General features: G+C 32.8%; 3 protein-coding genes across 4 annotated transcripts; all 3 read left to right on the top strand.

The window, feature by feature from the left end:
* LOC124440625 (hypoxanthine-guanine phosphoribosyltransferase-like) lies at positions 1-6,789 on the top strand. Its single transcript, XM_046991032.1, has 11 exons — positions 1-78; positions 704-807; positions 2,795-2,928; positions 3,598-3,647; positions 3,807-3,872; positions 3,976-3,993; positions 5,390-5,472; positions 5,653-5,702; positions 6,032-6,078; positions 6,319-6,348; positions 6,418-6,789. The coding sequence occupies exons 1-11, from the start codon at positions 61-63 to the stop codon at positions 6,466-6,468; spliced, it is 651 nt and encodes a 216-aa protein (XP_046846988.1). The 5' UTR covers positions 1-60; the 3' UTR covers positions 6,469-6,789.
* LOC124440621 (extended synaptotagmin-2-like) lies at positions 3,177-26,988 on the top strand. Its single transcript, XM_046991027.1, is given in 26 exon segments — positions 3,177-3,187; positions 14,637-15,493; positions 18,450-18,491; positions 18,589-18,726; positions 19,899-19,908; positions 19,911-19,974; positions 20,343-20,409; positions 20,540-20,629; positions 21,250-21,305; positions 21,394-21,514; positions 22,426-22,525; positions 22,634-22,704; positions 23,010-23,095; positions 23,161-23,209; positions 23,326-23,424; positions 23,677-23,754; positions 24,041-24,115; positions 24,206-24,292; positions 24,392-24,541; positions 25,138-25,298; positions 25,410-25,508; positions 25,644-25,718; positions 25,828-25,962; positions 26,218-26,323; positions 26,393-26,442; positions 26,810-26,988. Coding segments are annotated over 25 exon segments (2,379 nt in total). The 5' UTR covers positions 3,177-3,187; positions 14,637-15,160; the 3' UTR covers positions 26,847-26,988.
* Positions 6,877-27,994, top strand: LOC124440622 (protein disulfide-isomerase A4-like). 2 transcript variants are annotated; one of them, XM_046991029.1, is made up of 9 exons: positions 6,877-7,470; positions 8,603-8,808; positions 9,202-9,340; positions 9,821-10,026; positions 10,980-11,284; positions 11,646-11,805; positions 13,014-13,244; positions 13,531-13,937; positions 27,892-27,994. In XM_046991029.1, exons 1-9 carry the CDS (start codon positions 7,166-7,168, stop codon positions 27,901-27,903), a joined length of 1,971 nt encoding a protein of 656 aa, XP_046846985.1. In that variant the 5' UTR covers positions 6,877-7,165; the 3' UTR covers positions 27,904-27,994. The 2 variants fall into 2 exon arrangements, with proteins under 2 accessions (XP_046846985.1, XP_046846984.1); XM_046991028.1 differs by lacking the exon at positions 27,892-27,994 and having other exon boundaries at positions 13,531-14,040.

The following is a 27,994-nucleotide window of genomic DNA, read 5'->3' as shown; positions in this document are numbered from 1 at the left end:
GCAACAACGTAGCAACAGCACATAGTTCCTGATCAAAGGTCACAAGGAAGCAATAACAATATGGCCAATTTTATTAAGGTATGAATTTGCTGTTTGCTTGTGTTTTCTTATGTGTCATTATTACTTCGGAATTCTATAATTATTTATTCGTAATATAACGAATTGTAACTGTACTTATTTCAAAACAGTACATGAAAATAACACTGATCTTGCAGTTTGCCGAAGGGCGGATAACAATATCGTTATTCCATAATGTATTATAAATAGGTATTTATAGTCAACGTTCTACTTATCATTGAGAATTTGATACAAATCTGGTGCGAGGCATTTAGTTTTATGTATTTCTTGGAGGTAAATCTAAGAGTAATCAGTAAAGTAGTAGTCTGGGTACGTAGATGCCATGGAATATACTTGCAGTTTAACTTTTTTATCCAAGTTTTAGAAGACAAAGTTCTTGAAATGAGAACTATGCTACCATGGTATTAAATTTTTGACGCTTCGCATTTACGTAATTAGATCAATGCAAAACCATCTTTATAAAATAACGTTTTTCACGTGTTGTTATGATAATTAGAAGGTCTCGATAACTGTAGGTGTCAATATCTTGCAACGTTTTTCTATTGGATATTGAATACAATCATTGCTCATTAATAGACTAATGATTTATCTACTCAAATAAACTATGTTTCATTATTTTCTTTAGATTGAAGATGGACAAACTTTTGCAAAGGAAATGTTTTGCATTCCCCAACATTATGAGGAATATGTGGAATCTGTGATGATACCCAAAGGTCTAATTTTGAACAGGTTGTTATTTTGAATATTTGCAAACATATTTCTTCAAAACCAAATGATTTTTGTAGTTTCACATGTCAAAAAATACACAGGTTTGCTATTGATATCCATGAGCTATTGAAAAATACTTGTTTTTTTTACATTTTGGATTTCTATAGAAGTATTTAATTATCTGTTTGGAAAGCATTGGGATTTTTCAAATACAATATTTGCTCCTGAAATTAGGATATTACTGAACTAGTTTTCCAAAAGATAACAATCAAACAAACCTTTGTCACAATATGTGATGAATAATGGATCAATAACTAAATAAAGCTGAGAATCTCCAGTCCTTTGGCCTTATCAATCATCCAAAAGTCATATAATACACAATCAACAAATTTTTATTAGGCATGTTTGAATCAAGAATCAGAGTTCAATACTTTGGAACAATTTTATACTAAAGAAATATTGTAATATTGTGTGTTTATTCTGCTTGCCTTTGCTCATTGCCATCCATATTGTTAGTTTTATTTTTTTTTGCTATAAAATAGCATGCTAAATATATTAACAAATAAATGGCTAATAAGAAGTTTGTTTTTTTCTATATTACTATTTTGGTGTTCCTTCACTGGAAATAGATTGCTTAAGAAATGAATAATTTGAAAAATTTACATAGAAAGAACAAATTTGCAGGCTGGCTTTAACACTGCCTTCATATTTGTTCTTTTTATGTAAATTTTTAATGTTAATGTTAAACACAGGCTTGTGCAAGCTATATATCAAGACAGTTTGAAGCTTTAATTCCAAAGACATCATCAGAGAATATGATGCATAATATTAATCCTCATTATGAAGGATTGAAGCTTTAAGAGGACAAAATTTTAGGTTTTAATTGTGAGCTTCAAACATTGACACTTATAAAGCAGATTTGGAAATGGAGGAATTAATTTCTTTTTCCTATATAAAACCATACAGCAATAATGCATATTGGGTGAGCTATGGTATAGCAGAAAGTGATTGATCCTCACATTGATTCTTAATTTACATACAAAAGAGTTTGGACACCTGAAGCAAAGGAGCTTCTCCATTGCTTTGATTAACACCCAACATAAAATCATTTTGAAGAATTTTTTATGGTTTGTCTCCTACTATGTAAAAATAGTTATAATACATGTTTTTGGAACAAAAATGGCTCAAGATATCCATGTGACCATACATATTTACACAATCTGAATCATAATGTGAAATGCAGAGAACAATATGTGTCCCAACTCATAAAATAAATAGCTCTGGGTTTTACGTATTTTCTTATAAAATATTCTGTTTCCTAATTTTCAAGGTATTAGGCCATGGCTGATAAGGACACCACCCATTGTTCTTGAATTAGCCTTATACAGCTCTCAAAGGTTGTGAAATTGTTGGAACAATGAGAATTGTCTCCTGACCTTGTATTAAAATACTTTAGGAAAGTTAAATGAATCTATTTTTTACTGAAGAAGTTGTAAAGTCATTTATATGTTCTATCCTATACAATCAAAAAACTTGTGATAAAATTTCGTATTGTAAACACTTTAAGCTTCTAAATTTTAAACATAAACGTGAGCGTAAGTGAATCGTTTTGCCTCACAAAACTTGACCCACAAGAATTTTTTTGGGGTTGAGTTAAAACCATCTTCAATTTACGCCCTGTATAATGAAAATCTTTGTGTTTCGTTAAATTCTGGATTTTTGTGAAAGTTTGTACAATAGACCGTAGACGTGCTTGCTTTAATCCACTGAACGTTAGGTTTTGCAGGAAATGTCATGGACGGACTCATCACAGAAACTGTTTACCAAATTACTATATAACTAAGGCATATTTTGAAATTGTGTTTGCTAACTCTTTGTAATTTTATCATAGCTCTCGTCATCTGTTCTGAAAATTTAAATTTTGAACGCAATAGCAAAACAAGTGGTTTAGGATGCAAAACAAGTTGTAATGTAATGCAATTTAATTAACTTGTTTTCTCTGTATTAGGACTGAACGGTTAGCTCGAGATATTTGTCGTGATTTAAGTCATGGTCCTTTGGTTGCCTTGTGTTGTCTTAAAGGTGGTTACCAGTTTTTCTCTCATCTGAGTGAATTTATCATCAACCATAATGCAACTTCAGGTACATGTATCTCTGTAGATATAAACTTAAACGTGCGAAACGATGCTGACGATGCGATATATTTGATTTTCAGTTGTTGAAATTCATTTATTGAGATGTTTCCATGACGACAAAAAGGTCGATCTTGTAATGCATTAGCTAATGTTTTAATGAAAGTCTTCATATTGTATTTTTATTGTGTCGAGACCATGTGTGCAAAAATTATGCTAACTATATATGTATGATGTTACATGCAATTCAAATTCCTTAGAGTGCATGGGTTGTCTTTGTACGCTTAGGGCTGGGTTCACTCTAAAAATTTACGACGAATGTGGAATAATGTATACAAGTTATTTTTTATTGCGAAGTTGCTGTGTTTTCATGGCAAACACATGCGTTCAGTTTTAGTTATAGTTACAAACAATTCTTTGCCCTGTAAGAATTATGCTCGTATGTATAATTCAGTATAATCTGTATTTAGAACAAAAACGCCAGCGAGAAGTTGGGATAAAAATTAAAATGGCTGTTTCCAGTCATGTGGACGATCATAATTCTCAAAATTTTCTCATGTTTTTGTTTACATATTTGGTACTTCCTGTTCATGCTATTAGTGTTTCTCTTTATTTTTCAGTTAACTTTCATATACCTAAATTGTATTAGATCTTGAATGTAAATATTGTTTTATTACAGGTCAGTCTCTTCCATTTTCGATTGATTTTATTCGTTTGAAAAGCTACGAGGTATAAGTATGTGACGTTATATTTCATATATACTTCTGTGTAAATTAGTGGTGCTGGATTAAAGTGCATTTCTTTAATGTTTCGTTGTTAGGAAAGTTGTAGTAATATATATATAACTAACATATCATTGACGCAAAACGTTATTTCTTTTTTCTTAAGAATGATGTTTCAACAAGCGATGTGAAAGTTATTGGAGGCGATGATTTATCATCAGTAACTGGAAAGGTATACAATGCAATTTAATGTGCATTGTACTGCAATTAATAAACACGAAAAAAATGAATTCACTGAAATTCATTTTTACACTATCATTTTTTTATATTTATAGAACGTCTTAATTGTTGAGGTATGTTTTTGAGTGCTATGCCAGGATTTTAAATATATGAGACGATATGTACTGAAAAAGATTTTAAGGTATTCATACGGAGAACAATATGACAAATCAAAAGTTTTTTTAAACCTTTGATATTACCCTTCATTGTGAAGTATCACATTGGAAACATCATTATTTTTTGACTCACAAATGTTGCTTCGAGTTCTGTTCTTACGGAGAAACAATGTGAAAAGAGGAAAGGAGCAGCCTGCTTTGCGCTCATTGTTTGCCTGCCAAACAGGCCTTTCAGACCCACAAATCAGGCTTGACCACGTAAACCATATCTCAATGGTGTAAACCACTCTTTTGTTTGACTTGACAATGACATTTCTCTTACTTTTATTTTGACTTTGGTATACATTCGACTTCTTCTCCAATGTTAAAATAAGTTAAAAGATATCTCCTGGAAGCTACAGTACCGATGTACATTATGTGCTTTGCCAAATACGAAAACAAGCAATATCGTTGCCCTTGTTAGCTGTCAATTAAAGTGAAATAATATCGTTCTTTTCATAAATATGATTGTACATAATTACTTTTCCTCTCTGCAATGTGATGTTGCTTTTGAATTTGGCTCAAGTATGTGTCTTAATTTTGTCGACTGTTGTCAATTTTTTTCCAGTCATGTTCTAGTCCATTGATTTCGAATTTCTACAGACAATTTTTTCAGAAATAGCTTGTTCTTTTGGATTTACATTTTTAGAAAATTGTAACTTGTTAAATTACCTCATCACTTCTCAATGCAAAACCGTAAATAGTTGAAATAATCTATGAATGTAGCTTATTGAAATAGTCTCACCATGCATTAGAAAACCTCAAGTTGTTGAAGTAGGCCCATTGCTCCTCAATACAAAACCATCGCAGCGTTTTCATTTTGTATTTTCTATACCATATAGCGTATAAACTTGTGAACCAATGACTTAGAACCCAGTCATCTAGATGTCTAACTACCGTGTCAAGGTGAGGCAAGGACGCCATCTTGAATGGTGGCAAAAAGCAAAACTCAAAATGAAAAATAAGCTAAAAAAAGCTTGAAACCCAATCTTATCATATCTTATAAATATCAAACCTAGACTATCAACTTTGCAACTGTCTATCAGCTCAGGAAAAGCAGATATTAAGCTATTAGCCTGAAATATCATCAGATTTGCCACCTTTTAACATGGCGGCTTGCCTCATACGTAACTATAGAATTGTGGCGTTGTCAGATATCTAGATAACAACAAGATACCCCTTGAAGTTTTAATGTTAGAAGTTAGAACTGAGATCTTTTTGTTCATTAATGTACTATAGCATGGCCCACTCATGTTCGCCCAAAATTTCTACTGTGTATACTGATCAGTTTTAATAAAAGTGCATTGTTTTTTAGGATATTATTGATACTGGCAAAACCATGCAAAAAATGCTTAATATTATAGCCGAGTATAAACCAGCTCAAGTTAAAGTTGTGAGGTATGTCAAACTTCAACTACTAAACAAAGAAGATAATTTGTGAATTTGGATTTGTTTGTTTGGGAAGAGTGTTCAAATTATTTCGTTGCATGTAGCCACAACTAAAGAAAGCTGTCCCAGTATTTGATGGGATGAATTACATGCGTAATACACTAACTAAAAATTCGCAATTTTATTTAGTTTGCTGGTTAAACGAACACCATTGAAAATTGACAGCTATAGGCCAGACTGTAAGTGTTTTAATTTTCATTCGCTGTTTCCTATCAGCAAAAATACATAAAAAAATAACCAACTGTTGTTAAGTTATTTACATTGTTAAGTTTGAAGATTTTCAAAACACCTCACTGACGAAAATTTACATTTTTTGCGCATTTTATTCCTTATTATCTGGTCAGATTTTTGTTCCAAAACTTTGAAGTTTTACTTTCTTTTTTCATATTCACTTTTTGAGTCTGTAGTTTTTTGTTATTTTGCAAACATGAAGTGGCTTTGCCTCATTGTTCTAAGAATTTAAATGAATTTATAGTTCTAACCTACATCAAATATTTCTCGTTTATAGATATTGGGTTTGAGGTACCCAATAATTTTCTCGTTGGCTACGCTTTGGTAGGTTAAAATGTTATTTGGTGTGATGATTCATTTCTCTACGAATTTTAATGTACTCTATTCACCAGGTTTTTATTGTGAATAGTACAAATCTTGTGTGCCATTTTCACTCATTATTGAAAAATACGATATAAGTCTTTCTGAAAATATTATGTTGACAGCAAAAAAGCAGATGTTTTGTTTGGATTAACTTGAAAAATTTTGTGAAATATCCTATAGTGTTTGCTTTTCTTTATTTAGGATTACAATGAGTACTTCAGAGATTTAAGTGTAAGTTTTAATCTTTGGTGTTTTCAATTATGTCCCAAGACTTATTCTGTTGTTTATTTTAATTTGTAGCATATCTGCGTTATCAACAAGAAGGGCAAGGAGAAATATGCTACAAAATGAAAGCTGACTTGGTTATGATGAAACTGGAATGGGCTTTGTGGTTCATCAATTTTGTTAAAGGAAATTTATGAGAACATTGTACATTTGCATATGAGAATACAGGGAATTTGGTGAAATTCTAGTATTTTTTGCGTGGAGGTTTTTCGGTGTTCGGACTACTGGAATACTTGTGCATCGTTATGGATAATACTATTCAATTGCTTGCAACAATTTGAATTTATGATTCCAAACTTTATATCTGCATAAACGTAACTATTTTTATTTATGCGAAGAAGCTCAACATGTTCCGTAAAAGCCAATAAAAGCACGCACATTCCGGAAGTTTGGATTTGTATTGTACTCATTAACTACATGGGCTTTTATATTACTTTTACATGCATGCTCTAGCAAATTTTCTTCCCATACCCAAGCCTTAAATTGTGCAAACGTTCCTTTGCTGACAAAAGAGCCTGATGCTGATGCCTTACCTGTCGAATACACGTATCGTTGCTATGTGATGGTAATGCTAGCCACCAGTAACTATTCTATTGGTTTATTGTGTCGAACTTGTCGAAATTTGATTGGCTTATCCTATGCCACACATTTAGTTCAAGTCGTCAACGTGGGTGAACAGCACAAATATTGTATCAGTTTTAGTATCATAAATCAGATCCACTATTCGAGGCAATTCGTGTAGATTAATTATTACCAAGACAAAATGTTCAGAAACCTAAAACTACTCTTTTTTCTTTTGCTAATTTTTGTGAATATTTGTATAATGAAAACGGAAGAGGTTCAAGATGATGCAGTTGAAGATGATATCAAAGACGCGAAGAAGGTAGAATCTGCTGAGCAATCGGATGAGCCAGCTACAGGGGAGTACACTGATTCAACTGTAACTTCAAATGAGGCAGACAACGGCAAGAAGGAAGACGATAAAAATGTCGTTACCTTGACTAAAGATAATTTCGAAAGTTTTATTAATGACAATGAAATCGTTCTTGTTGAATTTTTTGCACCATGGTACGTATAAAAAATGATTATCATCTATCATTATGGTGATTCTTGCTTTGAGAAGTGCCTTGCATGAGTCTTTGCGCAATTTTTATTGTGCACTCTCACTTCTTCGTTAACTGTGTTGTAAAGGTGCTATTTCTTGTTTTCCTCAGACTTTAAATGCTCAAGTCTACCAGGGACTGCAGACCAGTGAAAGCACAGTAGACCTAGGATATTACATTTGTGCATTTGCAAAATTGCATGTATTAATGGCAGAATCAACAAACCTACATAAATGAGCTTATGCATCAAAGCCACTGTGACCATTTAATCTGCATCTTTATTAAAGTGCCTATGACACGAAATTTTTATGTTTGCAATGACCAGAACATTTGAAATGACAATGGACATTCTAAAACAGTTAATGCATATTTCTTTTCCTTCTTGAGATATTGAAGTTTTTGCTATTTCTATTTTATCTAACTTGTAATGTCATATTGCATAATGAGTTCTCAAAATGTTTCAAATACTCTTCAGTTTCCTGACAACTCTACGTTAATACTAATAGGCAGCATTTTATACCATTAACCACGTCACAACAAATGAAATGCTGTCCTTGTGGAAGTAAAGTATCATTAAATATACCTAATACTTCTAGTACTCATTATGCAATTTGACATTACAAGTTAGATATCAGACAAAGCAAAACCTTGATATCTCAAGAATTAAAAGTGATATGCATAAACTGTTTTAGAATGTCCATTGTCATTTTAAAAGTTCTGGTGATGGCAAACATAAAATTTTGTGTCATAGGCACTTTAATTGTGTGCTGCAACATTCAAAATATCCTCCATTTTATTGCTATCAGTTCATGTAAATCAATAATTTGCTTCCAAAGAACACTCATTAATACAAAAACAGTGTGTTACAAATAAAACAATATGTGTTGTTATTTGTTTGTCTTTTACAAAATTCCTGCTAGTTAAAAAATAATCGTAGTTACAAAATCTTCAACAACATGCACACAATATATTCTCATTTTTTATGATTAGCATATACTTAAGAACTTAATTTTCTAAGAAACTCTTCCTGTTACATGATATGGCACTGTAATTGCATAATAATCAGATATTTTAAATCTCAAAGATTTTTTCTCTAGGTGTGGACACTGTAAAAGTCTTGCTCCTGAATATGAAAGTGCAGCTAAAGTTTTAAAGGAGAACAAGCCACCAGTCCTGTTAGGTGCTGTGGATGCCACAGTTGAAAGTGATCTTGCATCAAGGTTTGATGTGTCTGGCTATCCAACTTTGAAGTTTTTTAAGAAAGGTGTTGCAGTTGACTATGATGGTCCACGTGTCAAAGATGGTGAGTCAATCAAAGTTCTTTTACAAAATTAGAAACAATAATATGTTCTATAGTTTTTTTATAGAACATGGGAAAGCTTATTGTATTATAAGAAGAAGCAGAGAATATAGCCATTTTGAAATTCAATATTTGTATTATGCTAAAGCAACTATGTGATGTAAAATTGAGTTTTAGTATTCCATAAGTCCAATATTACCACTCAATTTTACGTCTGTTGGCTATTTTCTTTAGAATCTTTTTCTTTGTATAATTTTTAAAATTGTTGGTCATCTGGATATGGTTTTATTTTGTTGCTTTATAATTCAATCATCATTGGTGCATGGTCCATCAATAGCTTGGAAAGGTACAGATATTGAAAAGTCAATAATTTTACGGTATTCTGTAATTTTTCAGGCATTGTTGAATACATGAAAGAGCGTGCTGACCCAGAATGGAAATTACCTCCTGAAGCTGTTTTAACTCTCACCAAAGACAACTTTACTGATATAGTAAACAAGGAACCATTAATGCTTGTTGAATTTTATGCACCATGGTATGTAGATGTTGAATACTATGATTTGTCAATGAAAATGAATTCACCTGAAATTATCCAGCTATTTAACTGTCATGTTTTGTGCTTGTTTTCTTAACTGGATATATGTAAGGTCAGTGGGCTATGTGTTCATCTAGGGTGTGGCACCTGGGTATGTGGGTGTTTAAAGAATCCTTTCAGAAATTTCCATTTGTAAAATGTATTTGATCAAAATTGTTGAAAAGTTCTATGTTGAAATTGGTTGAATAATTTAAAATTATTGTCATAAAAATAATATTTTTTTTTATTGTCATTGTTCAAAAGTTTTCACTGTTAATCAAAAGTTGTTTATTACAATGAGCTTTGAGTTCTCTGTATCTAAATATTGTTCAAGAGTTGGTCAATATCACTGTAACCAGTTGGTCATTTTCGTGCCATGCCTCTAAATGACATTTTTTTGCCATGTGTTGTCACTATGTCTACCCTTTATTATTTTTCAAGGTGTGGACATTGCAAGAAACTTGCTCCAGAATATGAAAAAGCTGCAAAATCTCTCAAGAATTATGATCCACCAATACCATTGGCTAAAGTTGATGCCACAGTAGAGTCTGATATTGCATCTAAGTATGATGTGACGGGATATCCCACGCTAAAATTATTCCGTAAAGGCAAACCATCTGATTATAAAGGAGAGCGCAATGAAATTGGTACAGTTTTAGATTTTAAATTTAGTTTGATTGACTCAGGCATTTTGTCTTTTTCCTTATGATTCAATCATATCCATTCAATCAAAAGAACGTACAATTGCGCTCATAAGTTATTAGATCTCTACTTTTTCATGAACATTTTGACTTGTGATGGTTTTGAACTGATAAAATTACTAAATGTTGTACAGAATTTCACATAACATTTTTCTGTATTTATTGGATTAAGTTCATTTATGAGAGCAACATATCGTAGTCCGTCGTAGTCGTGTTCAGTTTATGGAAATTAAAATACAACATACAACAGTACCGACATACAAGTACGACATACAACAACCCTATTAGACATAATAAATACATGATATGATAGGGACTGATCTTGAAGAACGTAGCAATCTAACTGTTGCTCGATTTTGCTTTCTTTTGAAGAACAAAGGCTTGCTATTTGGCTTTGTTTCTTAACCGTCTTCCACCAACCTTGTAGTTTTCATTTGGGGTTCTATAGTAGGATCGTTAAACTTGGTATGACTGAAACTGTTCAATCTCTGGAAGTACAGCCCATCCATCAACATTTTGTCATACATTCTGCCATACCACAGTTGCCATTCTAATTTGGCATCATAGGGAATGTTGATTTTGTTCACCATAACTCCTAACAATAAATACGTAGCTACAAATCCAGTAACCAAGACTTATTAGCGCGCACCTTTATGTAATTTGTATTAATAAACACAAGATTATTGTATGTATGTATCTCGTGTATTTTTGTTTCAGAACGTAATACGAGCAATATAGAAACATGTCATTTGAAATTCTGTACTAAAAGACGTAGTTGTTATCATTGCAAAACTCTCACGATTCATGATTAACAAGGTGCTACTTATGAGCGCACTTTTTATAGTCGCCACAACGTTAAAATTTAACATCTTACCAATGGGTTTCATATTTTTTCAAAGGCATCACGGATTATATGCAAAGACAAGTGGGACCGAGCTCAAAACTTTTGCCAACAAAGAAAGCTGTTATGACCTTTGTTAAAGAATGGGATGATGTAGTAATCATGGGGTTTTTTGATAATGAAGATGACAAGATGTTGACTGATTATCTTGAAGCAAATAATGACATTCGAGATGAATACAGGTTTGGACACACATTTGATGTCGACGCTAGAAAAGCATTTGGCTTCAACAAAAATACAATTGCACTGATTCAACCTGAAAATTTCCGATCAAAATACGAGGAAAAGTATGTTGTCTTTAAGGTTTGTAAAAGTAAAATTATTGCCGTCATTTTTGTAATACTCTCTTCAGAATTTTTATGTAGTCATCCTTAAATATTATCGCCAATGGTTGATGGTAAATTATAACTACTAACTATGGGAGTAATCTTGCCCTTTCAATGCGCTGCTTTTATAAATTGTAAGAGTTCAGAGTTGATTAAAGTTAGCTAATAGTACATTCAATTTTTAAAGTACTGTTTTTCGTATATAGTGACAGTATGATTTTTTAATAAAATCTGGCTCGAGATTAGTTTTGCGAATTGCCAATCTATAGGATTGTAATGTTAGTTGAATATGAAGGCAATAATGCAGTGTCTAATATCTTTATCTTTTCTTTACGCAGGGAGATTCGTCCAAGTCACAAAACATTCAAAAGTTTTATGATGACAATGTTGTTCCATTGGTTGGACAATTGACCAATCAGAATGAAGAAAAGCGTTATAAAAAGCGTCCGCTCGTGATGGTGTTCTACGGAGTTGACTTCAGTTTTGAGCACAGAGAAGGTAAATATATATAAATTTACGTACAGATTACCATCTAAGTTTTTGTTGTGTTTTGACTTTTTTTACTCTTTCATATCTTGCATATCTCCCTACATGTAAGGGGACATCTGGATCATGAGTGATATGTTTACATTAGTAAAAAATATTCTAAGTCAAAATTACGGCTGTGATATATTTTCTATAATGAGCTACTATGTAGCATTATCCTAGAAAAAACATTTTAGAATTTAGACGCTCTACACAATCGTCAAAAGCAGTCATTGTTGACCATTCATTTTCTTTCTGTTTCTGGTTAGTAATCGTTATTGAATAGACAACGAGCTATTTTTATCTTTTAGAAAAACTTTGTTTGCAAGTAGATTAGTCTGCTATACCATGTACAATACTACTGAACTAACACAAGCAAAATTTTGACTTTGGACTTCAAGGTGTACTAAGTCGAGTAGTGTAATTTTTTAAAAATGTCATTTTCAGGCAGATGTGTGTGCTCAATTGATATGTAAATTTCAAGGATCGCGCATGTCAAAATAAGACAATAGGACAACATATTGAACAGTTCCACTTTACGTTTTAACTCCACCTGGTTATAAGTGTAGAAAACATTTTCTGTGCTATTTAACATACCCACGTTTCAGACTATGTCAGTTTGAATATTGATTAACGGGATTTAAGAGAAAGCTTTTTCTTTTATTGCATTCTAAAATTCGTGGCTACTGTTGTAAATATCACTTCCTTTTAAAAAATTTCTCATAACAGTAAGACTGCTCAATAAGGTGCTGCATCTAATTAGTTGGCTTCAAAGGTTAACATTCCCTGATTAAAATAATGCCATCAATGAAATTTACATATCAATGGTGCTCTCCAATAATTTAGTACCCATTCCCCTTGATGTCCAACTATATAATCTTTTAAAGATGAGGCAAGGATGCCTTTGGTTGGAAAGATGACAAAAATAAAACTGTCTTTCAAAAATAGCTAAAAAACCCAATCTTATCAAACATTTTGAAAGCCAAACCTTGACTTTCACCTTTACAACTGTGTATCATATACGTATCAACGTTGAAGAGGCATATTTTCCTCGTAAATCGTCAGTTTTTCCACCTTTTAAGATGACTGCTCCCTCACTCGTAAGTATAGTTTTTTAAACGAGTCAGGCATCTAATAGATGGGGTTTTAGCTCGTTGTTGTGTTCTTATAAACTTATCTAGGTACTCAATACTGGCGAAGCAAAGTGGTTGAAGTTGCTAATGATTATCGTGACTTTACGTTTGTGATTGCTGATGAAGAAGATTACGCTGATCGTTTGAAAGATTTTGGTCTTGATGATTCTGGCGAGGATGTCAACGTTGCTTTGTTTGGTGAAAAGGATAAAAAGTACAAAATGGAAGAAGAATTTAGTGAAGACTCACTGCGAGATTTTTTAGACTCATATAAAAATAGTAAGGCTCAATTTATGTTTCCCGAGCAAAAATTCCGAGTAAAATGTTATTGTATATGGATCTTTGTTTTGTCTTTTGTTGTTACTGTGGATCTTGTGCTGTTATTATCGATCTTATGTTGTTATTATGGATCTTATTTAAGAAAAATTTAAAGAAAAATACAATTATATGTTTGGATTTGGGAATTTAGAAATGTGTGTGAATTTAATATGATTAGTCTGATGTAATTTAAATGCATGATCAAATCGTATTTTTAACTACGTTATTGTTTATTTCTTTTGAACAGATGAACTTGAACCTGTTATAAAGTCACAGCCTGTACCTAAAGGAAAGAGTGGACCTGTTCAGGTTGTAGTCGGTAGTAACTTTGAGGAAATTGTTATGGATCAAACGAAGGACGTTTTGATAGAGCTTTATGCCCCTTGGTGTGGACATTGCAAAGCCTTGGAGCCTACGTACAAAAAATTGGCACAAAAATACAAGGACGAATCGAATCTTGTCATCGCTAAGATGGATGCTACTGCGAATGACGTTCCAGCGGAATATGAGGCCAGCGGATTTCCTACTATATATTTTGCGCCAAAAGATAGCAAGTCCTCTCCTGAAAAATACGACGGTGCCCGAGAATTGAGCGATTTTGTGAAGTTCCTGGAAGAAAAATCAACTGTTTTATCCAGTAAAAAGAAACTTAAGGAAGAACTTTAGTTTGATACGTTGGCGAATTTACATCGCTATAAATTCAATTTTACTCTGTTGTTCCATTGCAAATGTAAATATACATATGAATATACAAAAAGAATGATAGCACAACGCTATAACCAACAACTACAAACAATAACGACCTTATCTAACAACATTTGAGAAATTAACCTTGTAAACGAGACAAGTCTACTCAAAAGCAGAGAGCCTTATACGCTACAAGTCCCGGGCTTGTGACCGGTATAGCAGAGTTAAAAGGTGAAAGGTTTATCATAGATTAATCAACTGAATATTCCTGCTCATTTTTGTTTGGAAGCATGTTAAACAGTTCATATGGATAAAGCTCGAATTCCATATTAAATATCAGTAACATAATCCGGTGTTAATGTTGGACAATACATCATTGCCCTTCAGTGAAAGCACCCCGCTTTCCACTGGAAAAGAATGAATCGAAGAGGAGTGGAAGGTAAATTTCTCAAATATTGTTAGATAAGGTCGTTATTGTTTGTAGTTGTTGGTTATAGCGATGTGCCATCATTCTTTTTGTTTATTAACATTCCAACTATTTAACCTTGTGATTATACATATGAATGTCTTGGAAATCGTTGTTATTTACGAGATCGGTTTCATTTCTGACGTTACCGTTAGTAACGTGGCATCGATAAATTTCTGGTATCAGTTAATAATTTGAAGTATTGCAAAAATGGACTGAAGTATGCAATTTGAAAGTTGTTTAAATGTGTACAAAATATGATTCATCTTGACTTGACTTTGTTAAATTTGGGTTTTTTTGTTCATAGCAATTTTGCCACCTGCTTAATTTACTATCTAATGTAATTGTAAAACCCGCAGCTAAAATTGCTGTGTAGCTATATTATAGTTTTACTAGAAAAAAAAGTAAGGAATAATTTTAGTGCACAAATTTAAAACTTCAAAAAATATGATTTTGTTGTGTTACCGATATTACGACTGTTCAATTTTATGTTAATAATGTATGTATGCTATCGCAGCTGTGTCAAGAGTTGATATGGAAGAGATGACAGTGAACGGCTGTGTTCACTACCAGGCCATACGCTATTGGCTAAAAATTCCATTTACACTATTGACTAGCGGTTATTGGATAAACAAACTTTTAGATCTTAAGCTTTACGCATTTCAAAGAAAATATAGTTGAAAACTATTAATTGCGCTTTGTTGTGAATTGAACAGGAATAAGAATGACTAACGCAGAAAATGCAGACAGCTCAAATGCTGGCGAAAGAAAAAATGAAAATGAAAATAAAAGTGTGGATGATTCACTCAGTTCGTTTCTCGATATGCGAATTGTAAAAATGATTCTCTCCTTTCTTAAATACTTTGGCGTGTTTTTTGCCATATGGCTGTTCGGCTGGCTTGGCTTTGGGTGTTCGTGGGTTGTTTTGGTCGCTCTCGTTTATTATCTTATGCAGGTCAAACAAGAGGAAAGGAATTGGAAGCAAAAAGTTGGACTAGCATTGACACAAAGTGAAGAAGGGGTTATCCGTGCTCGTTTAGGAGATTTACCGTCATGGGTGAGTGTATTATTCTGTTCGTATCTTTCTTCCAGTAACATGTTGATTTAAAAATTTAAACATCGTGTTGACTCAGGACAAGGCACTTTTTTGTAGAAACTTATTCATAAATCGTAGCGTTCTTGTGCTTACGTTTTATCCCAAAGTTTTGCTTGCTGTATTTTCCTCCTGTTCGAACAGAAACAAAAAGCTCTAACGTGTTGTGCGTTGTTAATATTTTGTTCATTGGAAACAATTAATTATTTATTATTGTATTTTTGCATGAAGTGTTTATTTAGTTTCAACGAACAACTATCATCACTATTGAGAATTAAGTGAATAAACGAAGTATAAACTGGACAATGTGTTTTATTCTGTCGGTATTTGTTTTTAGACTTCAGGTTTTATTTTTTTCTGGGGTTTATGCTTTATTGCTTTTTATATTTTCTCCACTTCAAATTGCCAATTTTTAGTTTGAAAACGAATGTTTCCAAATTTTATTCTTAGAATCGTTAATCTTCTACTTTATGGAATTAGAAACTTGTCTACAGTTGTCGTACCCTAACTACTAAATACTCGCATAAACATCCTGTTATGTACATCAATCGCGGTGTTTACATAATTTGTGATAGGGTAATAAATTTAGTCCTTGATTCTCAACCGCATGTTGATTGATGGAATAGTATATAAGATAAGAAAAGATAAAAAAGTGGCGACAATGATGAGCAACCTATAAACCAAATAGCCAAACAAGGAGTACAACACAAAATTTTAAGGATACAAGAGATTGTTTTGCTATTAGTTTTTCCTCTTCTCGGTTTTATAACAGATCCAGCAACCATTTTTTAACGATGGAAAAATGGATAGGTCGATTCGATCCGGAATTCGCACTTGTGTTCCGACAAATGCAAAAGCCATAAGTATTTACTAAAGATTATCTCTAGCTTACCTTAGCGGAAGAATAGTGAAATATTATTGTCTCCAACAACCTTATATACTAACCTTGAATTGGAAAGCTGCTGCAGTCTACCAAATACATACAGAGACATATCGATGCCAGAACTGTATTCACATTTTCTCGAGAAATCTTTGGAGAATACTCTAAGTGGCCTTTTCAATTTTTATGTACAATGTATTTCAACATCAGGGGAAAAATTGCATATGCATTGGCTATGAAAATAATATGGTTTCAGTTTTGTAGAGTCATGCGCAGTGTGCAGCTAGGAGATTTTTGCTTTAGGTTTTCTGAAAATACTTTATATAATTATACCCCCGTCGATTTAATTTATACAATTTATGCAATTAATTTAGATATTAATTTATGCAAATTTAAATTACACAACTTCTAAAGCATCTACCAAATTCTAGAGAGCAATAATCATTTAATTGTCAGTAGTTGTGGTACACTGTAGTGACAATTGAACTTTATCATGACTGACGTTGAAAGCGGATCGAAAGAACCTCTTGACAAAAACACAAAAAACTCTGAAAAAAAGGGAAATTGTGGAGCATCCATAACATCGAAAATAAGAGCCTATGCTGGTGTTATCTCATTTTCTAAATATTTTGGTGGAGGTTTCTTTGTCTGGTCTGTTGGTCACTGGCAGTTTAGTTACGGCTGGTTACTATCTGGTATTGTTATATACACTTTGTATAAATGTTATAAAAAGGATAAAAAATTAGGAATCGAGCAACCAGCTGAAATAATTGATGCTAACGACACAAACCGCATCAAAGATTTGCCACACTGGGTGAGTCTACTTCTATCAACCTTATTGGGAAAGAACCACGACCTTAGTCAAAGTTCGACTGGCTGTTTGTTTCGTATGCTTTGAATTAGATTGCTTGAGCTGTATGGATAAAATACATTTAAAAATTATGCATTATTTTTGTTGTTGCTTTGGTAAATGCTAATTAGAATGTTCTAGTGCGTAAAATGTGAATAATTCTGGAATACTTCGAACGCGTAAAGTATTTACACTTTTTACAGAGGTTGGCTATGAATTGATTATTATAAAGTGTTCAATGGCATTATTTTTCACTGAGCTTTATTACAAATTGCATTCACATTATTACTATTGTATTTACTACATTAATCGTTGCAATATTAGTTGAAGCCATTGACTTTATTTCATGAAATTAATGTATACAGATCATTAATTTCACAGCAGGTTCATCATAACACTTGTATTACAATGGAAATGCTATTGTATTGTATAAATTTATCAACCCTCCTTGGTGATCATAAAAAATATCATTTAAGTATGTGTACAGTATGCATTGTGAGAAAGGTTTATAATAGAACTGTGTATGTTCAGCCCCCCCACCCCCACTTTTCCCCCAAGATAAAGATTTTGCTAACATTTATGTTTTTTAACCTAGCTTGAAGCAAAATAAAACATAGAAATTTATTAAATATAAGTCATAGCCTTCGCCAGGTTCAATTTTGTGGCACCATCCCTGAGTTATCATCTCAATAAGCATGTCCATGTGAGTCATATTCAAATTATTTCAAGTTTATATGAAAAGTTCTTTTATTGTGCAGACAAGATTCAAAATTTTCTCAATTAAAAGCCTAGTTTTCTCAAAATTTCCCAGTCTTATTCATTATTTAATATTATTTCATACTCATTAACTCTTGATGCAGCTAACATAACATTGAAAATTGCATTGATTCTGATTTATGTTTTGATCTAATATGGTTGCTTTGCATAAAAACACATCCTTAAATTTGAAAAAGTTTTTAGTTTTAAATGGATCAAAGGTGTGCTGACTGAGGTCTCTATCACAACATTGCATAGAAACACATAATACTAGCAATGTAATAATTGGCTGTCCATAACACAGGTTTTTTTATTAATAAACCATTGTTGTGCATAATAGTTTCTCTTTCATATGTTGTAACAACATTGTTGGTCAATTTAGCTTGACATTCTAGTGACAACATTTCATGTAACATCATATTTTCTTTCCTTAGGTCTTTTTTCCTGATGTGGAAAGGGCAGAGTGGCTCAATAAGGTTTGCTTATTTTAGTGCATCAAATTTTTTGTTTGAGACTATGTATATGCTCATGACAAATTTAAGAATATCAACTTAAATTTTTTTCTACTCATAGTTTGTCTCTCAACTTTGGCCCTATGTGAATGAAATGGTGATTAAAATCCTTAAGGAGAAGGTTGAACCGCAAATTCAAAATTCTGTTCCAGGAATGTTGAAATCAATCCATTTTACTGAGATCTGTCTTGGAAATCGGGTAAATGGTTTTTTAATTGAATTAAAAAGTCATTGAGTAACTAATAAGCTATGCAGAATTATAGCTTAACACAATTCAAAATTATTATATGCAAAAGTTATTGAAACTGAAGTTGCGGTCTAAACATAATCAAGGTACAGCTGGCGTATTTGTTAACATACTTTTGCGCATGAAACGCGTATCACACGCTTATCGTTCTCGTATCATACGCGTATCGTTTTCGCATCATACGCGTATCGTTTTCGTATCATATGCATCGCTTTCTAGTATCATAGTGCGCGCATCATTTCCGTATCAAACGCGTTTTCTTCTCGTCAATACACGAGTATACGATGTTTACCAACTGCACCAAACTTGAAAGTTTCAGCGTGTGAGTATACGATGTTTACCTACTGCACCAAACTTGACAGTTTCAGCGTATGAGTATACGATGTTTATAAACAGCACCAAACTTGAAAGTTTCAGCGTATGAGTATACGATGTTTACCAACTGCACCAAACTTGAAAGTTTCAGCGTGTGAGTATACGATGTTTACCAACTGCACCAAACTTGAAAGTTTCAGCGTATGAGTATACGATGTTTACCTACTGCACCAAACTTGAAAGTTTCAGCGTGTGAGTATACGATGTTTACCAACTGCACCAAACTTGAAAGTTTCAGCGTATGAGTATACGATGTTTATAAACAGCACCAAACTTGAAAGTTTCAGCGTGTGAGTATACGATGTTTACCAACTGCACCAAACTTGAAAGTTTCAGCGTGTGAGTATACGATGTTTACCAACTGCACCAAACTTGACAGTTTCAGCGTATGAGTATACGATGTTTACCAACTGCACCAAACTTGAAAGTTTCAGCGTGTGAGTATACGATGTTTACCAACTGCACCAAACTTGAAAGTTTCAGCGTGTTAAGATCAAACAATTTAATTTTCATGTCAGACTGAAATTGATAATGTTCTTACATAAGCTTACTTTTGTTTTTGTCGTTCAAAGAATAAAAGTCACGTGAGGCACAGCACTAATATAAATTGGTAACTTGAAGTTAAATTTAATAGGTTGTGACTGTTGTGATATGTTGTCCCTTGAAGTTACCCTCGTACCCTGAATGGAAAACATTATAACAGAACTGCAGCAGGATTGACTATATTTTAATTTCGTACATATTTCTAGGCTCCTCGTATTGGGGAGTAAAAGTTTACACTGAAAATGTTAAAAGATCAGAAGTGATCATGGACATTGACGTTATGTAAGTCAATTCAACTTTATTTTTGTAAATCTGTAGCCATGAGTCCGAGTGTTAGTTTTGATTTATCTTCATATCATAAATGTCTGAAGGTCACATCTTATTTTAATGATTTTTCGTTGAGGTGAATCCTGAAGTTTTATTTATTGCAATCAACTCGATGAAAACTCAGTTCTACAAAATTAGTTCCTCATTGTTAAAGTACTTTGAGAATGAGACTATTTGATCATTTCCAAAAAACCCAACTAAATATTGAAAATGCTAATTTAACAAAAACCAAAAATCAAACAAGCTAGAAAACATTTGATGGCCTAACAGTCAAAGATGGTTTTACTGATACGTAATTGATTAATTGTTTATCTACTTTACAGATATTCTGGTGATGCAGACTTCCAATTATCTGTCAAATTTATTTCCGTAGGAATTGAAGACCTTCAGGTACGTAGATTGATTAGATTAAAATTGCTGACATGCATTGTTGGGTACAAAAAATCCATTTTTTAATGAAAAAATTGTACACACACTGCTTTTGTGATAATTTTCATTTTCACCTTACTTTTCTTTACAGCTTCGAGGTACTTTGCGCGTGATCATGTCTCCTCTTGTTCCAGCGTCGCCTTTGGTTGCTGGTGTTTCTTTGTTTTTCCTGGATAAACCGGTTGGTAACTTTTCCAAAGAATTTGTGTTTTTGTGTTTGTCTGTATGTGCTCAATAATGAAACGTGATAAATGAATTGCACTGCATTTTATGCTGTGAAAGTGTTTCTCAGAAACATTGACGAAATGTTCTAAATAAAAGCTGAAATGAACAAGATTTTGAACATTATCCTTCCTTAACGTCTTTCTAGGTAGAATAAATGACATTAAATATAGATTAAATTCATTGAACGCAATTTAATTTTGTTGTGAGAAATTTTCACTTCAATATTCAGAGATATTACCAACGTACCTATCTTGCAATAAGCTGTAGAGATCCTGTAGTACAGACATACGAACGTTCACTTCATTGGATACATCTTCCAGAGAAATGGCTGGTAGATGTTTGTACTTAGCAGATACTCTAGGTTTTCTTAGTATGACAGACAAATGCATGCATCTGTATGAATACATAAAACTTTTTGATGTTTGCTTTTCATTGGAATCTCCTTTCATTCATTCTTTCTTTCTTATTACACATAAAAAGCTAAGTTCCCATTCATATTTTGTGAGTAGTTGTAGTAACTCGCAGAGTAATTTATCAACTAAAATAACTTGTAAATTTCGTGTTTTTTTTTTGAAGGAACTTGATTTTAACCTCACAAATCTTCTCAATGTACTTGATGTGCCTGGACTGAGGTAATTACGTATGAAAATAGGATAAAGTCAAAATCAATTGAATACCCTATACAATAATTTTACCAAATATTTTGACTGTTTTTCATAGTGGAATTCTTCGTGGCGCCATTGGTGACGTCATTTCTTCTTTTTGTGTTCTTCCAAATCGTATAAATATTCCACTTCTTAACGAAAACAGTATTGTTGGTCTTAAGTATCCTATGCCAAAGGTTTGAATATAGCTTTTTGTCTTGATTGAATGCTTGGAGCGATGCTGATTTTATAATTGCATTGTCATTGTTGCGAAGAAATTTTTTAAACATAAAATTTGATCACCCTTTCTTATAAAGAGTTTAATTACATTATCATTTGTATTTAATGCAGGTTTGGTGTATGAAAGTTGGAGGTTTAAGAAAGCCCTATATTGAATTAAATGGAAATTGTTTTTTCTGGGGGGGGGCGTCTAGATCTAACTATATAACTAGTGAAATAGAGACAGGTTTAAAAGTACCTCATTTTAGAAAGGGACCTCCTAATTTGAAGTTTTAGTATGACTGCGAGTAATTATGAGTTTTTTGAAAAGAGTGTGATGTTTTTGATAAGAATTTTGACGACAATTGTAATATGAAAATATAATCGACAAAAACAAAAGATCGAATAAGTATATGAAGAGTGTCAAAATTTCCTTTATGCACCCCCCCTCGATTTTCAAGGATATCTAAGACCCCATTGTCCACTTTTAGTTCTACACCACGAATATGCTTCGTCCTTGTTAGTGACTTTGTGATTATATAGTGCTATCTAATTACATGTAAGTTGCAATTTGCCATATACACAAGGCTGTAACTAGCTCGATAATTTGGGCGGGCAATATTCATATTCTGTCGTATTAAGCTTCTTAAAATAATTTTTTCCGCGGATTAAACTCCCTAGCAAATATGAATATCCCTCCCCCCCCGCGCAATTATCGAGGCTAGCTAGATGGCACTGCAAATACAGATTCATTTTTGAAATCACGTGTGAATGATCTACCAAAAGAAGCTTACAATAGTTAACATTATACTCTCTTTTCCAATTATTTGTGCGTTCTGGGTAACGCAAAATAAGTCATGTGCGATAACTCGTAACTTATTGTTTCTAGGGGGTGATCAGACTGGAAGTAATCGAAGCTCGTGACTTGGAAAAGAAAGATATTGGATTGTTTAAGAAAGGAACAGCAGATCCTTTTGTTATTGTAAAAAGTAAGAATGGAATTTATCTTTTTTATATAATTTAAACACTGGATTTTCCCTTTGTATTAAGAATCCAGCATCCAGATACTTAAGTGTAATTTTTATATCCTTTTTTAGTTGGAGCAGATACATTTAAAACTGATGTGAAGAAGGGCACACTCACTCCTGAGTGGAATGAGACTTTTGAGGTTGAAAATGTTCAATATTGACATTATAAATTGTGTTCTTGTGTGGAACTGCGAGAAATATTGTTTTTCATCATAATTATTGACGTTTCGTATTTCTTTTGAAAATAGAAAATACCATGGGAAATGATCAAAATAATAACGTAATAGTTCCTAAAAGAACTGTGTTAAACAACTCCACATATTTAAGAATTATTACGTTATAATTTAGACCACTCACCGTGGTAATTGGTATTTTCATAAAGTTTTCAACGACAAAGTTTCTATTTCATATTTCTTTGCAACTGTTCTTTATTATTTTATTGCAGTTCTTTGTCGATTATCCAAATGGTCAAAAAATCAAACTTCATCTTTACGACTACGACAAAGCATCAGACAATGAATCAATGGGATAGTAAGTAATCAACAAATAATTCAACTAAACAGTGAGAAAATATAGAACATAAAATTATTTTGTAGTCTCGACTTGGACATATCCACCATTGCCGACAAAGGAATAGTTGACTTGGTACGTAAATTGAATATTAAATGTGGCTAGTGTGAAGCAATTATTTCTCGTGTTGCACTTTCATTATGGCTGTCAAAATTTTATTCGTGAGACTTTTGCGTCCATTTCATCTCTAGTGGTTGCCTTTGGAAAATACAAAATCAGGAGAGATTCATGTGAAATGTACTTGGTTTACCTTGTCCAATGATCCAAACGATTTAGTCATTAGTAAGCAGGTACTGTGTACTTCCAGAAAACGTGATTTGCCATTCGGTGACAATAATTTATACATTAAAACCGTGTTTCTCTTTTTCCTTTAATTAAGATACGTACCCTTTACAGTCAACCAGTTGTTCTTTAAAACGTATACATGCACTGTTACATGTACAAGTTAATACTTCCCTCTCCTTAATTGTTGTTAAGGCTAACTGCGTATGTCTTTGGCAAGGTGAAGATAATGTATTGGTGTTGATTATTTTATTTGTTAGGTTCATGGTGAACAAGCTAATAATTTGTTTGCAAATTCTGCATTGTTTGTTAAGCTGGACTGTGCCAAGAAATTACCTGTAAGTTTTTCCTGTTAATTATTTTATGCTGAGTGCTAATGTAACAAAAACTCGTATAGCTGTAGATCAATGTTGTATTTGAACTGCGTTCCAATTGAGGCAATAAACTCAAAACTTTTATTTCATAATTCTATTATTATAGTAGTAATGAACTTGTCATTTTAGAGCTAGCGTTGCAAACAATTTCATGTTACCAGTTCTTAGTTTAATACAAAGAACTATTTTGTTTTTTAATCTTTCTTCTAAAAACATGCAAACATCGTTGTACTTTACTATTCTTCTTTAGATTGCCAATAAAGTAAAACGTTCCACCAGTGCATTCTGTAAGTTGACTTTAGGAAACAAGACGTTCGAAAGTCCGGTTAGTACAAAAAAAATTATAATACTGACTTTATTTTTTAAACTTTTTCTTGCTGTTTCATGATGTAGCAAACTTTTGTATTCACTGTAGGTCATCGATGATACATTAAATCCTGTATGGGATCAATTTTACCGTTTCTTGGTGTTTAATGCTAAATATCAAGAGTTGAACATCGAGGTAGGCGTCAGAAAATGTCCTGAATCAATCGATCATAAGTGTTAAAAATAGAATCTGAGAATAACATTGTCATGTTAAATATTACATATTATACTTTAGGTCATTGACAATAAAAAGGAAAAATGTATTGGTGTGTTGGAGATCCCACTAAACATTTTGATTGAAGCCGTTGATATGTCGGTAGAACAGCCGTTTCCACTTCGCGATTCTGGACATGAAAGTTCCATTGTTTGTGAGCTTAAACTAAGGGTATGTAATGTAATACATTCCTGGAAAACATGAACTTAAATTGTAAGTTAATTTGTAACAAAGATTAACCTACATACTTTATTAAGTTTTAGTATTTTATGAAAAATATTTTTTGAAATAAAGTATAGAAGCACCATAAACTACAGGAACTGTTTGTAAATATCTTCAACAAAAACATCCTTGATTTGACATTGTCTTTTTTGTTTTATTTTATTTCATTTCGTTGAAGACTCGATTTTAGCACTTGAGACTATTAGAACTAGAAAAATAACTAATTGATCGTATTACTTCAGCCCTTGACCAGCATAACTGTTTCAAGTGTTTGATGTTGCAGTCCATATCCTCAAGATAGATTTTCCACTTTTTTTCATGAATTGTCTAAAGTACATGTTGTTGAATTCGCTTTATTCGCCCCAATTTAAATGAAACTTTGGCTTTTGTTTAAAAGTTATATGTGGAGTATAGTTTCATATTAAAGATTGCATACACCCTCTAATACAATCCTACGTACATACATGTATGAAATGACTAAAAACACCACTTTTTTGGACATGTTAAGAAAGATAGGACATTACTCCATGTTGAATTGTTCACAGGCTTTAGTAAATGAAAAGGTCAACTATGATGCGTTTGGTGAAGTCATTTCAGTGAACGATAATGGGCAGCCAGGTGAAAATATAACCAAGCCGGTTGGTACAAAGTCAGAACTTGAAGAAGAACCAGCTAAACCAGTACCTCTTGCAGAGAAAGTAGGAAGGTACATAAATCTTGTTCACATTATAATTTTATATGTTTACGCTGTGTTATGGCGCAGTTTTCCTACAACTTAGCCGTTTTGGATGTGAAATTTTGAGATTTTTCTGAGCAGCGAGGAGCCAGCAAATGTTCGTCAAAGAAAACCAGTGACGTCATCTGAGGGATCAGAAAGCAAACCAGCTGCGAACTCCGAGTCAAAGCCATCTCCTGGGTAATGAGGAGCTATAATTATATAACACTTATTGATCTGATTTATTGAATTGTGATGCAGGGTAGATGGGCTTGTGTTCTTGAAACAATATTATTCTTTGACGTTTTTTCGTGAAGATTTTCATTTGCTTTGTAGAGAAAAATCTGGTGAAATTCAACTCACAATTTCACACAAAGACAACAAATTATTTGTTGTCGTTCATTCCGCAAGGTACGAAATATCATTAAATAACATAAAAGTTAATCTTATTCTTTTTTGCTGTAGAAAACGCCTTTGGTCATGTCTTTAAATACTTATAATTTTAATCTGTTTTATTTAGGGGCTTGCAGCCAATCGATTCCGATGGTTTGGCTGATCCATATGTTCGTATTTATCTTCTGCCTGATAAATCCAAATCAGCCCGTCGAAAAACAGATGTTGTTAAAGATTCTTTGGAACCAAAATTTGAACAAACGTGAGTTGATTTGTTGCCAGAAGTATGTAGAAATTCACAATTGTGATAGTATAAGATATCTTGTTGTTTTAACCTTTGGAACATAACTTTGACAGTTGAGTATGGTGTATTTGTAATTTGAATTACTCGCATTCAGCGCATATCTATTTGGATCGATAAAACAATTTTAATTGGTGTATTTTATTGCCTCAATTTATGCAATCCCGTAATGTATTCCTTTTTTTTGTTTCATTAACTTTTTGCTATGATTTTTAGTTTTGAGTGGAATGTGGACAGAAATGAAATGCCTAAGAGAAGTTTGGAAATTATCGTCAAGAATGATGTTTCGTTCTTTTCAAGATCAAAAACAACAATGGGACGGGTGAGTGAGTGGTTCTGACGTTTAGAAGATTTTAGATCAAGGCTTGAGGTTTTCTTTTTTCCTCGACAGACCATTGTGTCGTTATCTTCCATGGATTTGGAAAAAGCTGATCCACAATGGTACGTACGTACATATGTGTTTTAACCACGTATAGATTAATTGCTGTCCTTTGATTTTTGCATATTGATGAAGTGCGAGATATTGTAACTCAAGTCTTAACTCTAATCCCTCCACCGCCCCCACCTAAACCCAATAACTCATGCACATGAACAGTCAATGTTGCATTGTTCAGATCATTGCAAAAGTAAAACAAATTTAAAAAACCTTGATTTCAAATCCATAAACCTGCTTGCTTTCCATGTGTTATGTAATTGTTGGCATATGTACAACCGTTGGATTTTTATTTAAAAGAATATTGGACTTTTTCAATGTTTTTCGTACGTATAATTTTGAGGATTCTGTATAAATGTCTTTTTTACGTTTCAGGTATTCGATATATGATGAAACAGACGATAGTGACTGAGCAAGAGACTGCTTCATTTCATTTTATCATGCATTAAAACAAAATCACGATTAGCTAATTGTAATTATTCAACTTAAACAGGGTTTTTATAGTTTTATAGATCACCATTTAGAAAATCAAAAAGAAATTATGTGCAAATTAATATGGTTGTGTTGTTACGTACCTATAATTTTTTTAGATAAAGATCCAAACAATTGTTGTTCATCCAAAGTCCTCTTGACCTGTACATTTACTATCTAGTAAGACGAACGATTGGTGATTCAAATGAGGACAATGTTTAGTCTGATAATAGCTACAACAAAATGAATCTTCGTCATGCCGTATTTGACAAATGACATTATCAATCTTAGCAACCTATATTTTGATCTCACCTTTATGAATGTGAGAACTCCAATGAAATTCTTGACCCTCAAGAGCCCTGCTTCAATGTGTTATTGGTTTAAGCACCGTATACATTAGAGAACAGAGAGCGAAGGTTTTCATTGCAAAGGTTGTCAGACAACTTATTGCGTTTTGCAAAAAGACGAAAGTTAGATGTTATATTGCCACATGTCATGGCAGTCTTGTCGTAATGAGTTTTGTGACTTTTCAGTCTTTTCTTGGTAATAAAGTGTCGAAATGAAAAAGATGACAGTAATGCTTACGTTGAAACGATAATTACAATTTTGCATAAAGAACGTACAATTGCGCTCATAAGTTATTGGATCTCTACTTTTTCATGAACATTTTGACTTGTGATGGTTTTGAACTGATAAAATGTTGTACAGAGTTTCACATAACATTTTTCTGTATTCATTAGATTAAGTTCATGTATGAGGAGCAACATATCGTAGTACGTCGTAGTCGTGTTCAGTTTATGGAAGTTAAAATACGACGTACAACAGTACCGACATAACAGTACGACATACAACAACCTTATTAGACATAATAAATACATGATATGATAGGGACTTATCTTGAAGAACGTAGCAATCTAACTGTTGCTCGATTTTGCTTTCTTTTGAAGAACAAAAGCTTGCTATTGGCCAGTAAAAAGAAACTTAAGGAAGAACTTTAGTTTGATGCGTTGGTGGATTTACATCGCTATAAATTCAATTTTTACTCTGTTGTTCCATTGCAAATGTAAATATACGTATGAATATACAAAA

Source organism: Xenia sp. Carnegie-2017, unplaced genomic scaffold (assembly GCF_021976095.1).
Source record: "Xenia sp. Carnegie-2017 unplaced genomic scaffold, XeniaSp_v1 HiC_scaffold_2, whole genome shotgun sequence".
Classification (NCBI taxonomy): Eukaryota; Metazoa; Cnidaria; class Anthozoa; order Malacalcyonacea; family Xeniidae; genus Xenia; species Xenia sp. Carnegie-2017.
This window is presented reverse-complemented; position numbering and strand designations above follow the sequence as displayed.

Bases quoted from the DNA above. Each gene is read 5' to 3' on its own strand.
- LOC124440625 (XM_046991032.1), top strand. The intron at 808-2,794 runs GTTGTTATTTTG...TCTCTGTATTAG, and splicing joins AAAGGTCTAATTTTGAACAG to GACTGAACGGTTAGCTCGAG. The intron at 2,929-3,597 runs GTACATGTATCT...GTTTTATTACAG, and splicing joins CAACCATAATGCAACTTCAG to GTCAGTCTCTTCCATTTTCG.
- LOC124440622 (XM_046991029.1), top strand. From the start codon at position 7,166: ATGTTCAGAAACCTAAAACTACTCTTTTTTCTTTTGCTAATTTTTGTG. The intron at 7,471-8,602 runs GTACGTATAAAA...TTTTTTCTCTAG, and splicing joins GTTGAATTTTTTGCACCATG to GTGTGGACACTGTAAAAGTC. The intron at 11,285-11,645 runs GTTTGTAAAAGT...TTCTTTACGCAG, and splicing joins AAAAGTATGTTGTCTTTAAG to GGAGATTCGTCCAAGTCACA.